General features: G+C 39.0%; 1 protein-coding gene across 1 annotated transcript in view; it reads right to left on the minus strand.

Annotated features, from left to right (window-relative positions):
• Positions 1-15962, minus strand: part of LOC102875913 (ATP synthase F(0) complex subunit C2, mitochondrial-like) — a 29421-nt gene extending 13459 nt beyond the window's left edge. Inside the window, exon 1 of the mRNA XM_006887036.1 lies at positions 15921-15962. Within this exon, the coding sequence (XP_006887098.1) occupies positions 15921-15962 (42 nt within the window). The remainder of the gene's footprint in view (positions 1-15920) is intronic.
• Positions 15963-16724: the final 762 nt, after the last annotated feature.

Genomic DNA, 16724 nt, shown 5'->3' on the forward strand with positions numbered 1-16724 from the left:
TCCATACACAAAAACCAACTCAAGGTGGATCATGGACCTAGGACTAAAACCAAGGACTATAAACTTCATTACAGAAAAGCTAGGAACAACACTAGAAGTCTTAATCCACAACAGAATTATGCTTTTGAATTGTGATGTTGATGAAGAATATTGAATATACTATAAACAAAAAGAAGAACAAATATTTCCTGTAAGAAATGCAGCCACAATACTCCTCACAGGCAAAAATGACATTTTTGTCTGGCAATGTGATGTGATCAGGAGGGACCATTTTCTGGTGAAGGAAATGGTCCTTGGAAAAGAAGGGGGCAGCAAAAGAGAGGAAGATCCTCAATAAAATGGATTAACACATTGATTGCAACAATAAGTCAAGCACAGTGGAGATGGAGAGGATGGTAAAGGATTAGACAGGTTTTACATATTGTACACAGGGTTCTAAGAGTCAGACCCAAACTGATGGCACCTAAAGATCTTCTCAGGAGTTCACTTTGCATCGAAGAGGTGGACAATAACTAAGGATGACAGAAGAATTGATGCCTTTGAGCTATGGTGCTGAAGAAGTGTATTGAACATTCACAGGATTTGAGGCCACCAGCTGCTCCATGAGGGAAGGATAGGGAATCTCCTCCTGTCTGGTCAGCTTTGGATCAGTACATGGACAAAATAGATCTGGCCTCTAGAAAGCGAAACCAGGTTGCTCCTTGGAGGCAAGGATTGTGAAGATCTCTTTCACACACTTTGGCCATATCAGGAGGGGCCAATCTATGGAGGGTGGAATCATGCTTGGAAAGGTGGAAGGTCAGCCCAAGAGAAGAAGACCCTGAAGATTTATTGACACAGTTATTGTTGCAATGGGATCAGGTGTGTTGGAAATCATGAGGTTTGCTCAGGATAGGCCAAGGCTCAGAGTTGTTCATAGGATCACTATGAGTCATACTCAATGGTATGTAACAACAATAATAATAATGATGGTGAGCATTCTTTCTTGTTTCTTGGCCATTTTATACCACCTTTGTTTTAATGTCTGTCGAAGTCCTTTGCTCCCTTTATATAGAGTTACCTTATTATCATCGTGTGGGAAATATGTTCATTTATTTCAGGAAATATTCATTTCTCCATGTTTGTTCTTGTTGTTGTTGTTATGTGCCATCGAGTCGCTTGCGACTCATAGCGACCCTATGTACGACAGCCCTAAACTCCACTCTGTCTTGTGCCAATCGCACTGTCTCTGACAGAGTGTCAAGGACTGCAGCCTACAATATGGATTGAGGCTCAATGTCAAGAAGACAAAGATTCTCACCACTGGACCAAATGGCTGAATCAGGATGGATGGTGAAGAGATTGAGATTGTACACAGCTTTAGTTTGCTTGGCTCCATAGTCAACAGTCTTGGCACCAGCAGCCAGGAAATTAAAAGGTGCACTGTCATGGTAAAGTCTGCTGTTAGGGGCCTCTCCAAAGCACTGAAGAGCAATGGTGTCTCTCTGGAGACTAAGGGGCATCTGATACAGGGCATAGTCTTCACAATCACTTGTTATGCATCAGAGAGTTGGACAATGGACAAGGAGGATAGAAGGAGAATTGATGCCTTTGAGCTGTGGTGCTGGAGAAGAGTATTGAGAATACCATGAACTGCTACGAAAACAAACAGATTTGTCCTGGAAAGGGTTAAACCGGATGGCTTCTTGGAGGCAAGGATTCTGAGGCTCCGTCTAACATACTTTGGACATGTTGTGAGGAGAGACCGGTCGTTAGAGAGGGACATCATGCTTGGGAGGGTGGAGGGACAGTGCAGGAGAAGAAGGCCCTCTATGAGGTGGATTGATTCAGTGTTTGTTCTTATATTTAATTTTCTCAATGCTATCTTTTAATAAGCAAAAGTATGTTTCATTTGTGAATGTGTTATTTAGAAATATTGATAAATCTTTGTCTATTTCTTATCTGTATCCTTAAATATGGGTTGAGGCTCGTTATCAAGAAGATAAAGATTATCACCACTAGACCAATTGGCAGCATCAGGATGGATGGTGAAGAGATTGAGATTGTTCACAGCTTTAGTTTGCTTGGCTCCACAGTCAACATCCTTGGCACCAGCAGCCAGGAAATTAAAAGACGTTCTGAAGAGCAGTGGTGTCTCTCTGGAGACTAAGGCGTGCCTGATATAGGCCATGGTCTTTGCAATCACTTGTTATGCATCAGAGAGTTCGACAATGACTAGGGAGGATAGAAGGAGAATTGATGTCTTTGAGCTGTGGTGCTGGAGAAGAGTATTGAATGTACCACGGACTGCCAAGAAAACAAACAGATTCAACCTGGAGACTGTTAAACCATGCTGCTCCTTGGAGGCAAGGATATTGGGGCTTCATCTGACATAGTTTGGTCATGTTATAAGGAGAGACCAGTCCTTGGAGAGGGACATCATGCTTTGGAGTTGGAAGGCAGGCACAGGAGAGGAAGACCCTCTATGAAGTGGATTGATTCAGTGAGTGGGGTAATCGGGATGAGTGTATCAGATGCAGTGAGATTGGCACAGGACAAAGCAGAGTTTAGGGCTGTTGTGCATAATGTTGCTATGAGTCGTGAGCGACTCAACGGCACATAGCAATACCACAACATTTCTTTTCTGTACTTTCTATCAGAAGTTTTGTAGGTTATTGTTTACACAAATGTCTATGATCCATTTAAAATGAATTTGAACTTTGTCCCTGTTGTTACGTACTATGGATTTAGAACCAACTCGTAGCCTCCAGTGGACTTTCAGAGGCAATTAATCTCATGGGAAGCGATTACCCATCATTCTTCTGGTTAGCTGCTGGTAGATTTGAGACAAAAATGCTTGGTGTGGTAGAGAAACTCCTTACCACTAAGCCACAGTCATAATAGTTATTCTAATCCCATAATATTCTCAAATTGTAGAGCATAGAAGACTTAATTACCTTGTACTTTAAACTATTTAGGGGAAGAACACATTAAAATGATTACTTGATATGCACACATGGGCCTAGGAAAACAAAAACTAACACTATTAGAAATGGAACTCTCGTAGCATAGTCTGGTAGGAAGCTGTGTTGCTAATCCAGAGGTGGCAACTCTTTGATGATTTGAATACATCAGACATTGTATAGGAGAAATACGGGCATTCTTATAGGATATGAAAACTCACTAGTGGGTCAACTAGGAATCTGTCTGACTCAATACTAATGAAGTGACTTGAGTAGTGTAAGAGTTCTCACCACCACACTAACTTACACATCTTGCTGTCTCTCAAAGTTCCATTCAAGTTTGCAGTCTATCATGAATTTGACTTTGTTCAATACCTTCAAGAAAGATTACCTTCCTCTAAGCTTCCAATGGACAATGTATTTTCCCTTTGGGGGCACTTTATAGCATATAGAAGGGTTATTTGGTATTTGTCCTTTTTCCCCTAGAGAAGAAAACCATCTTAAGAGCAAAATCATTGCATTATTAATTTTGCGGTCCTAAGGTCCTGGCAGAGAATGTGTTCTGTCACCTTTGTTGGATAAATGGATTTATTGGCAATTGATAGTCTGTGGATAGCAACAACATTCTTGAGGGAAAACAAGTGCATTTCATCCAGAATTTTAATATTTCATTTCTCTCACTGATTTTTTGTTGTTATGTGCCATCGAGTCACCTGCAACTCATGGTGACCCTATAAACCCTGCTCTATCTTGTGCTAATCTTATTGTCTCTGACACACCTGTCCCCATTACCCCAGTCACTGAATCAATCCATCTCATTGAGTGTCTTCCTATTCTGTGCTGTTCCTCCATCCTTTCAAGCATGATGTCCCTCTCCAAGAACTGGTCCCTCCTTGCAACATGTCCAAAGTATGCCAGACAAAACTTCAAAATCTTCACCTCCAAGTAACAGCCTGGTCTCACACTCTCTAAGATTAAACTGTTCTCCCAGAAGTGCATGATATATGCAGTACTCTTCTCCAGCACCACAGCTCAAAGGCATCAATTCTCCTTCCATTATCACTAGTCATTGTCCAGCTTTCTGATGCATAGCAAGTAATTGCAAAGACTCTAGCCTGGATTAGGTACAACTTAGTCTCCAGACTGACATCCTTGCTCGTCAATAATTTGGAGAGGTCTCTGACAGCAGAATTTCTAATGCAATTCAACTTTTAATTTCCTGGTTGTTGGTACCAAGAGTGTTGGTTGTGGAGCCAAGCAAACTAAAGCTGTCAACAATCTCAATTTCATCACCATCCAGCATGATGCTGTCAGTTCGCCCAGTGATGTGAATCTTTATTTTATTGATGTTTAGCTTTAAATCCATGTTGAAGCCTGAAGTCCTTGACCTTCAGCAGCAAGCACTTTAGGACCTCCTCCATTTCAGCAAGCAGGGTTGTGTCATCTGCATAATGCATATTGTTGATGACTCTACCTCCAATCCTGATCCCTTCATAGATTCACACATGATTCTCCTCATAGAGCTCAGCCTCCCTGATAATGTGTTCTGCATATAGATCGAAAAGGATGGAGTTAGGACACATTCCTGGTATACACCCTTCCCAGTTTTGAACCATGCAGTATTTCCTTGCTCTGTTCTCACAAATGTCTCATGGTCATGAACAAGAGCATGTTGGGATGAAGAAAGAAATTCAAGCTGCTCTAAAAGAATTGGCAAAAAACAAAGCCCAAGCAATTGATGGCATAAAAGTTGACATATTTCAACAAACAGATGCTGCCCTGGATGTACTCACCTAGTTGTCCCAAGTAATCTGGAGGACAACCATCTGGCCAAATGACTAAAGGAGATCTGTATTTGTTCACATTCCAAAGAAAGGTGACCCAAGAGAGTATGCAAATTATCAAAAATATTATTGATATCTCATGCAAGCAGGGTTCTGCTGAAGATGATCCAAAAATGACTGGGAAAGCACATCAACAGAGAACTGTCTGAAGTGCAGGCTGGATTAAGAAGAGGCCATGGTACTTTCCCATCGCAATAAGTTTTTTTTTTAATTTACTGGCTGCTGATGCCAAGAGTGTTGATTGTGGAGCTGAGCAAACTGAAGCTGTGAACAATCTCAATCTCTTCGCCATCCATCCTGATGCTACCAATTGGTCCAGTGGTGAGAATCTTTGTCTTCTTAATATTGAGCCTCAATCCATATTGAAGACTGCAGTCCTTGACCCTCTGCAGCAAGTGCATGAGGTCCTCCTCAGTTTCAGCAAGCAGGGTTGTATCATCTGCATAATGCAGACTGTTAATAGATCTTCCACCAATCCTGATGCCACACTTCTCCTCATAGAGCCCAGCTTCTCGGATAATCTGCTCTGCATACAGGTTGAAAAGGTATGGAGACAGGACACATCCCTGGCATACACCCCTCCCAATTTTGAACCGTGCAGTGTTACCCTGCTCTGTTCTGACAACTGCCTCTTGGTCCAAGTATAGGCTTCACATTAGCATGATTAAATGTTCTGGGATTTTCATTCTTCTCAGAGTCAGTCACAGTTTGTTATGATCCACATAGTCAATCAAACACTGTTTTAAACATTCTACACATATTATTTCTTTACATTTTTACGACAATCTTTTATAGGAAAAAGCATAATCTCCCTTTCATACCTAGAAAAAAAAGTCTTTCAAAAGTTAATTCATAAATTCAAGAGCACACTGCTAGCTGGTGATACCACCAATATTTTTAACTCAAACTACCATACTCCAAAGTGCGACCTGTTAACTACTATCTAAGACAACCTTATGTAGTTGTCGTGTAATCATTTTACAAATTACATGGATTGATATTAAACCTAGTATAGATTTATTCCCTTATTTTTAGTTTTGTTATACATAGGACATTAACCAGTGGGTACACACATTATGCCTCTTAAAAGCTGTTACTTCTTAATGAAAATTAAATTACTAGGGTCAACATCACATAACAACAACACCACATTTTTAAATTATGTTACTACTTTCTCAGTATAAAAAATAGAACTGATTCTCAATTCAAAGATTATATTATGTTTTTAAATAAAATAAATTTTATAATATTACATATTTTCTCTATGTTCACATTTGACGTTTACTCCTTTTCTGGAACTATCCTCTAAATTTAATGGTATAAATTCCCTTAAAGTGAGACTTATTGTGGGTTACTCAAACCTAAAAAGTAGTTTTCTTTGTGATTTTTAGAAACAAATATAACTCACACTGCAACACTGCAGAAGGCAAAGAGTTGTTATCTCAAACTGTGGATTGAATTAAGCCATCAAATATGTGTTTATCAGCAAAACTTTCACTGCCTGATACTTTAGACTTGTAGATTCAGGGGATAGAAATTTGGAAAAAAAATCAGATAGTTCAGGCTTGACAGAAGATTGTATTTTTCTTAATTGAAAAAAACCCCAAATCCAAACAAACAACAAAACAAAAATTCAAGAAAGGGTCTCGTTTTACAATATTTATTGCTAATGACGTTTGAATAATTGGGGGGGGGGAACATACATACCTGTTACTGAGTAATAAAGTTATTTGAATTTATTACCAAAGAGGATCTATCTGAAGGCAGATTTAGTTGCCTAGAAAAGATAATATGCTTTCCTAAGGTCTCTCAGTGCTCCAATAGGCTGTCAGACGCTTAGACCTTATGCGACAAATAGGTGCCTGGGTCATTTATAGTACAAATGCTGCTGATTGTCAATGCAAGTAAGGCAAAATCTTTGACAACTTCAATTGTTTTTCTATCTGTCATGCTGTTATCTATTGGACCAGAACAGACTTGTTTGTTCTGGCAGTCCACAGTATGTTCAACACTCTTCTCCAGCACCAGAACTCAAAAGTACCAATCCTTGTTCTATCAACTTTGGTTATTGTCCAGCTTTCTGATGCAAATAATTGCAAAGACCACAGCCTGTATCAGGCTCATCTTAGTTTTCAGAATGACACTGTTGCTTTTCAAGACTCAAGAAAGGTGATCAACTGCAGACTTTCCTTTTGATTTCCTGACTGCTAGTGCCAAGTGTATTGATTGTGGAACCAAGGAAGAGGAAGTTGTTTACAATCTCAGTCTCTTCTCTGTATATCACAAAGCTACCAATTGGCCCAGTGGTAAAAATCCTTGTTTTCTTGATGTTGAGCTTCAATCCATAGTGAAGGCTACAATCCTTGACCTTCTGGGGTAAATGCCTCATGTCCTCCTCAGCTTCAGCAAGCAAGATTGTATAATCTTCATAACGCAGGTTGTTGATGAGTCTTTCTCCAATTCTGATGCCACATTGCTCTTTATAAAGTCCAGCCTCCCAAATGATCTGTTTTGGATAAAGACTGAAAAGGTATGGATATAGGATGCATCCCTGATGCACACCTTTCCTAATCATGAGCCATGCACAGTTTCCCTGCTCTGTTCTGAGTACAATTTCCTGGTCCAAATATAGGTTTCACATGAGCCCAATCAGGTGTTCTGGGATTCCCATTCTTCTCAAGGGTATTCACAATTTGTTGTGATCTACACAGTCAAATACCTTTGCATAGTCAATGAAACACAGATAGACATTTCACTGGTGTTCTCTGCTTTGGGCCAAGATCTGTCTAAAACTTGCTATGATGTCCCTAGTGCCAGGGCCTCTTCTATACCAAGCTTGCACATCTGGCAGTTCTCTGCTGACATACTGCTCCAGTAATTATTATTTTTTTTAATAATCTTCAGCACAATTTTGCTTTTGTGTGATATTAGTGATGTTATTCAATAATTTCCATATTCTGGCAAGAAGCTGCACTGCAATCTCAGAGGGACACAGTTCGAATCCACCAGATGCTCTGCTGGAGAAGGAGGAACAATCTCCTTCTGTACCAGTCAGATCTGATTTGATGGTACACACAAAAAATAATGAAATAAAATAAAAAATTTAAAAAAATAGTAATTTCCATACTCTGCCAAGTCACCTATTTTTAGAATGGGAATAAATATAGATCTCTTCCAGTCAGTTGGCCAAGGAGTTGTCCTCCAGATTTCTTGGTGTAACTTGATGAATATGTTCAGGGCAGCATCTGTTTGCTTAAATGTGTCAGTTGGTATTCCATCAATTCCTGGGGCCTTATTTCTTGCCAGTTTTTTCAGAGCAACTTGAATTTCCTCCTTTATCACCACTGGCTCTTGATGATGCGTTCTTTCATGAAATTCTTCTGTCTCAGCCAATTCGTTTTGGTATAGTGACTCTGAGTACTCCTTCCATCTTCTTTTGATGTATCCTGTGTCATTCAAATTTCTTCCTCAACATCCTTAAGTCTAGTAACTCAAGGCTTAAACTTGTTCTTTAGTTCCTTCAGCTTAAGAAATGATGAGTGAGTTCAACCCTTTTGATTTTTCTGACTCCAGCTTTTTGCACACTATAATACTTTGGTTTGTCTTCCTGAGCTGCCCTTTGAAATCTTCTAGTCAGCTCCTTAACTTCCTTCTTTTTTCCCTTTGCTTTGGCTTTTCACACTCTAGTGCAATATTCAAAGTCTCTTCTAACATCTTGTGTTGGTCTTTTATTCTTCCTCTGTCTCTGTAATAACTTTTTTATTTTTTATATCCTTCCACAGCTCATTTGGTCTTCACTCATTAGTATTCAAGGCCTAAAACCTGTTCCTGAGATGGTTTTTAAAATCTGGTGTGATAGACTTGAGGTCAAACGTTGGTTCTTGTGGATTGGATAGGATTTTCTTTGTTGCTTTTATTTGCCGTTTAGTCACCTGAGACCCGACCATATGTATAGTAGCTCTGTAACTGTCCTGAGCCCATCTCACTAATTCTGACACACCAACCCCCATTTCCATAGTCACTGTATCAGTCCATCTCATCTGGGGTCTTCCTCACCTGCACTGTCCTTCTCCAGGGATCTGTCTCTCCTGGCCATGTGGACAAAGTTTGTGAGGTGAAGCTTCAAAATCCTAGCCTCCAAGGAGAGACAAGGTATCACCCTCTCCAAGACAAACCTATGTGTTTTCTTGGCAGGCCATGGTATGTTCAAGACTCTTATCCAGTACCACAATTCGAAGACATCGATTCTTCTTCTGTCATCCTTAGTCATTGTCCTGCTCTCTGATGCAAGTAATTGTAAAGACCATGGCCTGGATTAGGCACATCTTAGTCTCTTGATTGACATTGTTGCTTTTCAGCAGTCTGAAGAGGTCTCTGACAGCAGATTTTCCCAATCTAATATATCTTTTGATTTCCTGATTGCTGGTGATATTATTTCGCTTCAATTTAAGCTTGTATATGAGTAGTTGATGGTCATTATCCACTCTATCAAATGTCTTCACATAGTCATTAAACAATAAATTTGTTGTTGTTATGTGCCGTAGAGTCGTCAAGTTGTTTGCGACTCATAGCGACCCTATGCACAACGGCCCTAACCCATGCTCTATCCTGTGCCAATCTCATTGCCTCTGACACACCCATCCCGAGTACCCCAGTCACTGAATCAATCCACCTCATAGAGGGTCTTCCCCTCCTGTGCTGTCCCTCTACTCTACCCAGCCTGATGTCCTCTCTAAAGACCTGTCTCTCCTTACAACATGTCCAAAGTATGTCAGACGAAGCTCCAGAATCCTTGCCTCCAAGGAGCAGCCTGGTTTAAACCTCTCTAGGATGAATCTGTTTTCTTGGCAGTCCATGGTACATTCAATACTCTTCTCCAGCACCACAGCTCAAAGGCGTCAATTCTCCTTCTATCCTCCCTAGTCATTGTCCAACTCTCTGATGCATAACAAGTGATTGCAATAGATATTATTTTTTTCTGGTGTTCTTTACTGTTAGCCAGGATTATTTAACATCAGCAATGATATCTCCAGTACCATTGCATTTTCTAAATCCTGCTTGAATTTCTGGAAGTTTCCTATTTATGAATGATTATTCGGCATCAGCAGTAAGGAGTTCAGGAGTCATACTGCACTGGGAAAGTCTACAGTCAAGGACGTCTCAAAATCATTGAGGAGCAATGATAGTTTGAGGGTAAAGGTGTGCCTGATTAAGGTCATGGTCTTTTTAATCACTTGCTGTGCATCTGAGAGCTGGACAATGAATAAGGATGACAGAAGAAAAAGATTGATATCATTAAGCTGTGGTGTTTGAGAAGAGTACTGAATATCCTACAGACTGCCAAAAGAACAAATATATTTTGAAAAAAGTTCAGTCAGAATGCTCCTAGAAGGCAAAGCTTCACCTCACATACCTCAGACATGTAGCTAGGAGTGGCTACTCCTTGGAGAAGGACATCATGGATGGAAACGTTAGTAAAAGAGAAAACTCTCAGCCAGGTGTATCAAGACAGTGACTGGTGCAGTGGGATCAAGAGTGTCAAAAAGTGTGAGGATGGCTCAGGATAGTGCAGGGTTCGTATCTATTGTTCATAGGGTGGTTATGGGTTGTACTCAGTTTGATGGCACCTGATACTGACAATTATTTTCATTTTTTAAATTATTTGGTTCAGGTAAAATTAACCGAATGATACTCATCATCCACTGAGGAAAGATGTTGAACCAAGGGAATCATTTGTTTCCAGCTGCACCTAACACAGGTTATAGCACAGTTTAAAAGCCAGTTGTATTTCTCTAAGACTTAACAGGCTACACAAGAGGAACAGAATCTTCCACAGATTCAATGGAACATTACACCATAAAGTAGACATAAAGTGTGTGGTTGTCTTGTAACCTGAAATATCAGAGAGAATACAACCACAGTACAGGTTGTAATGATATGAAATCCAAGCTCTTGGTTTTTATATCAATCAGCAGCGTAAGAGTTGAGTGTTTATTGTATTGTCACAAACAGAATATGACTAGACTATGAGTGATTATCGTAATTGACTTCTAACTTGGAGTCAGGTTAGCAATTCAATTTAGAAAATTATGTGTGGATTGCACCTTGTAAGTAGTTAATTAACTAACTGCCTCTTTTGGAGCATTTTAAGAAATAATTGTCTCCAGAGAATAGTGTGGTTTTAGCATCTTTTTTTTAAAAAAAGCATATAAGAACAATCCAGCAGTTAAATTGAATCCTGTGATTATTGCCTGATTCTCAAAGACAGAAGCTGAGGCTGAGAGATGAGAGACGGGCTGAAGGCGTCTCAAAGAACATATCAAACTAGGGGAATAGGAAAGAGGCAGCCTTCCATCAGTGTGGAGGTAGTCTGGATCCAAAAGATAAAGGTAATACTGACATGACTCAGATTAATTTTTAAGGTGTTTCCCACTCTGTACTAGAAATCTCTCCCACCATTCCTGAGCATTTAATTGTACTAAAGGTATTGGCAAAAGTTGGGAAACGGCATGAAAAGACTTGTGTGGCATGGGGAGGTAAAGTTGAGATGCCAAGGTAAAATTCTGGTCTGGGAGTATGAAGCAGTTATTATAGAGACAACTAAAGTTATAGAAGTATCTCTTGTCCTATATTCTCAGACACTTTGCAAAGTCAATTTTTTATAATTTGTGTAGGTAATTTTGTTTGTGATTTTTGAGTTTATCTTACTTAACTTGAATATTAAAAATCTTAATATAATGGCAATGGCATGATAACTATGTATCTATAAAACTCATGGGACTGTACATACAGACTGAAACCTAATCTTAACTCTCAAGAGTCAAAGAAAGCCAAAGTCATTGCTGTCAAATCATTACTAACTCATAGCTCACCCTCCAGCAAGGTTTCAGAAGCTATAAACAGCAAGAGAAGAGAGCACTCTTTTTTCTTCTGCAGATCTGCTGGTAGATTCAAATTACCAGAGAACTATGTAGATTTAACTAGCAGTGCAGCTCTCCATTATACCACCAGAAATCTCTAAGATCTAATCTTAACTACAGAAGTTGGTTAATAATCATCATCAATATAGCATTATCTACTGTAACAAATGCACCATATTTATGCAAGCTGATAATAATAGGAGAGACTGTATACAGGAAGAAGGCTGGACACATGGGAATTCTGTGGGTTTTGCACAATTTTTCTAAAAATCATAAACAAAATTTTATTAAAAAATCAAAAGGAAATCTTAGGTGGAAAATCTAGAGATTCTCAGTTTATATAAAAGTAAAATTGTTTGTCTATTCCACATTTAGTGCTTGTTTCTTGTATCATAATCTATGAAGAGAAATGCCTAGTTCAAAAGAATGGTGATCTGGTTTGTACAGTGAGTGCATTGACAAGTTACTTTCAAAATTCTTCCACCAGTTTTAATCTTGCCATCTTGCACTGGAGTGTCTTTCATATTTCAAAAAGGACGTCAGAATTAGAGAAGAAATTTTCTAGATGCTTACATTCAATCATCTAAAGATGACATGTTCCTAGATCAAATATCAGTGCAACATAATTATTTCTTAATTGAGGGTCTCAATTTTGCATAAATAGTGAAACATCCATCACCTAGAATTACTACGGAGGAGGAAAACAAAGCGTGTTTCAAACATAGACTAGTGGTGTTTTCAGTTTATCACATTTAATACTTTTGGCTTTACCTTAGGAGTGAGTGAAAAGAATATAAATGGTGCTGTTTCCTCTTTGTAATTCACTGCTTTACTCAGCCCTTCCCCAGGCACTGTAGCCAGAAAAACAAACAAACAAACAAAAAACCACACATGACAGCTGAAAGCTCTTAAGAAATCACATGCTTACAAGAGGCAAATAAAAACTTTGATTATGAATCAAAGATTTTACCATAAGTTAATGCTTGTAGAAATATACATTGGCTACTGTTTTCTGCATAGGTTTACACATCAATGTTCCTGGATGAATTACTTTTTTGAAAACATACATGGCAGAAAAAGAAATGGCAATAAGGACCTGAAGCTTCTAGAGCAAATTCTATCCAGATATTTTACCAATGCTGTTCTTTTTACCAGATAAATCAACATATTCTAGAACAGTGCCTGTGAGTGTTCATGTAGTCAGCTAGTGACAGAATGCAGGTGGCACTCCAAACAGGACAGAGAGTTTATTATTAACACTTAAGAATATGGTGGGTTTTTCCCCATTTTCACCCATCTGTCAGTGTTTATGTTTGTTATATTTGTACATTGCCAAGGCCCTGGAAGCTATGCCACCAGTATTTCAAATATCAGCAGGTCACCCATGTGGAAGTTCAATGATTTCAGTGGAGCCTCCAGACTAAGGTAGACTAGGAAGAAAAACTGGAGATATACTTGCAAAATTTAACCAATAAAACCCTGATTGATCACAACAGAATATTAGCTGATGAGACAGAACCAGGAAGTGGTATCTTACACATAGGACCACTATTTGGAGAAACAAACTCAATACAATGGAATTATAACAAATACTTGTCATGTGCTTTTATTTAAAATTTACAGAAGAAAAAAAAAAGACTGCAGAGTCTATATAGACAGAGGGAAGTAAGAAAATATTTTAAAAAAATCAACCACTTTTAATTTACTGTGTAGAAATAAAAGACAATGTAGACTATTTTGTTTTAGTGAGAACAATTGTCCAAAGTTTAGCAACTTTGAACGAATAAATCATTTCAATTCCCTGAGGCTTTGCTAAGTTTTGATTGTTCAAAGATAAGAAATATCTGGCTCAACTCTAGAAACATTTGGTGTTTTGTATTTTGTTTTGTGTCTGAATGATAGATGTGTGAACATGGGTGGTTACCACAAGTTCCTAATCTTGCATTTGGACACATGAATGGGATTTAACAAGTTGTCTCGAACAGGATGGGCAAATTCTCATGATGTCAATTCTGTAATCGAGTTTCTGAGGATGCCAACTCAAAGCCACTCCCTGACCCACCTCTGCACAAATGAAAACTGAGATTATTCCAGAGGAGAGGGGCAAACACTGGCTACTCTGATTCTCTTTTTGGCATGTGTAACGCCAGAAGTGATACAGACAATTGCATGTATTTATGGATTTTTTTTCTCCGTATATACCTCCTCCTTCCATTCACCACTTGCAACTATTCTTTGAACCCTTAGTCTTTTGCATTCCAACCATTCAAATATCATTTGCCAAAGCAAACTTCTTTAATCTATTTAAAGTAAAAAAAGTATATAAAAATCTCCAGATTATGTAATCTTACCAGCCTGGGGAGTTTTTGTTTTTCACTACGAATATAAACATGTGCTCAAAGGTGGCACACATAGAATTTTTTTTTCTGCTTCTAGTTGTTCAATATTCTTTTAACAAGGGACTCAACAAATTCTCCAACAAAAAGTAGTTAATGTTTTCATGTGCTTTCCAGCCCATCAAGTTTGACTGGATTGCTTAGACTTGCTTATCTACAAAGTCTGTCCTTACTTACATCATCTTCTCTGAAATCCAGCTTTACAATAAATCTGTGGGGGGGAAAACGATGTAATTTACATTTTGGTTTCTAGGTGGTTCTAACAGTTTGCTAAACGTGGAGGTATGAACCCATCTCATGGCACCAGAAAAGTAACAGAAAGGGCTGTAAATCTAATTTTATAAAGATGACAGCCAAAATAATATTTTGAAGCCGCTCTATACTGTAACATATGGTTGCCAAGGTCCAAAATCAATTTAAGGGCAACTAACAAAGTAAGGAGACTTCATCGTGAAGTGCGTGTTCTATTAAATTTCTAACTGAAAGATCAGTAGTTGGAATCCGTAAGATGCTTTCTGGGAGAAAGATGAGAAAGTCTACTTCTGTAAAATATTGTTGTTATGTACCATCAGTTGCAACCAACTCATAATTGACCCTTCTGCAGGTTTTCAGAGACAGGAAATAGCATGGGAGTAAATTTTCCATCTTTATCCTATGGAACAGCTGGTAGATTTGAACTTCTTAAAATATGGAATTTGCCCTACCACTACCACCCAGGCTTAATCACTTCCTGAAAAACCTGATAACATCTAAGCTATTCATATCAAAGACCAGACCACACAATGGACCCTAAAAAGGGTCTGAGCCTAATCAAAATACTCCAAAACTAACTTAATTAACACACCAAATTCTGAGAAATACCATCTTAGTCCTCCCCAGGACCACTATAAGAAGGACGCCATCTCCCCACAGACTCATCTATGTGCAATAAAGGCCTGTTCCTGTTCCTTTCTTGGGACCAGTTTCTTTGTTTCTCTCCCTCACCCTCTCGCTCTTTTTTCTGTCTAACAAGGAGTCTTATTCTGAACCAAGTCTATAGTAGTAGGTTTGAGTTTTGTTGTTAACGACATCGCAAATGGATGCTGGTTTTGTCTAGTTGGCTGCCTTTCACTGGTTTGTTTTTGGGGTTTTGTTTTTGTATTTTGTTTTGTTTTTTAATTACATTTTTAAATCTACACATTATGTTTCCAACTTATGCACACAGTAGCAGAAAAGAGAAGAACTATAATATTTTGATAAATGTCTCCCTTTCAGGATATCTCAAAAAATCTTATTTTCTTACTACTCTTTTAAATAATTCAATGTTTTACATTGTTGTTGTTGTTAATTGCCGTTGAGTTGCAGGTGACTCATAGCAACCCTATGAATGAAAGTCCTGGACACTTCCTGTATAACTTTCATCGTCTCTCCAGGTTCATAAGGTTTCCAGAGGCAAGCTATTATGGAAATGGATGCCACTCCTGCTTCCAAGCTTGTTTTAATTGGGGAGCTTCACTAAACACTGTCCACCATGGGTAACCATTCTCACATTTGATGTATCAATGTCACAGTGTTCAGCTTCACAGCAACCACGAGTTACCTCTGCACAGTAAGTGGACATACCAGGGTGATACGACCAAGAAGAATGTTTCACCAAAAACAATTAAAGACAGGCCCGAGGGTTGCAGGCTGAGGGCCTGATAGGATTTTAAGCTATGGCCTGAAGCAGGCTCCACACCTTACTTACCCTTACTCTATGGGTCAGGGCCGCCCATGCAGCTTTGAAAGCCAAGGAGGACAGTAGCACACAATGCAAAAGACCCCAGAAACTCCCCTTGCCTGACCACCACCAAGAGGAGCCGCCATGAAGGTGCCAGCCATTACGCCCACTTAGCCTGCTGACTTCCAGGTTGGAAGGAGACTCCAATTCCCAGGCATCGCGTTTTACCTTATGTGTGTGACTAATATTGTTGAAGGCTATCACAGGCAGTATTCAACCTGGGAAGAATGAATATGACTACAAGGGTTACCCCTTTCCTTTTCTCAGCTATTTTGCTTTTGGAGGAGGGAACATTAACATCCAGGTGTTAAATACCCTTGAAGGATAGGCTAGTCTGATTAACATGCCAGCTTTAGTAATGTGCAGTAGATATGCCAGTACAGTAAATGGATTCGATTTCAGTTCTTTCACATCACATATCATTCTGCCTCAGTGTCAGATGAACTTCAACGCAACACTAGAGGTGCCATGGAAATAATAAAAGTAAGAAGAGAGGGGAAAATCCACCCAGGAACCACACAGCAGTCAATGAGTCAATGAAGCCTGTTTGTTTATCTCTTTAAGGAGTGCTCCTACCAGCACCAATAGATCCATCTGGCCTTATGGGACTTGAAATATTAGTTTGCAAGCACAACTAATTCCTCTTTATATCTTCTGTATCAGACTGAAATAATGCAAGAAATCAAAGATTTAGAAGCCAAAGGCACAAAAGAACAAAGGGAAGTTGTGCCATTCAGACACTGAATTAAATCAGTAGCCCAGTAACGTTACCTAAATCACCTGCACTTTTGGCAGCACAGAGAGACAGAGCTCTGAGAACAATTCATCTAAAGCTTAGAGAAGTCTTATTAGACACAACACAC

The sequence above is a fragment of the Elephantulus edwardii genome, unplaced genomic scaffold (genome assembly GCF_000299155.1).
Source record: "Elephantulus edwardii isolate Elephantulus edwardi_28Jun2011 unplaced genomic scaffold, EleEdw1.0 scaffold00053, whole genome shotgun sequence".
Lineage (NCBI taxonomy): Eukaryota > Metazoa > Chordata > Mammalia > Macroscelidea > Macroscelididae > Elephantulus > Elephantulus edwardii.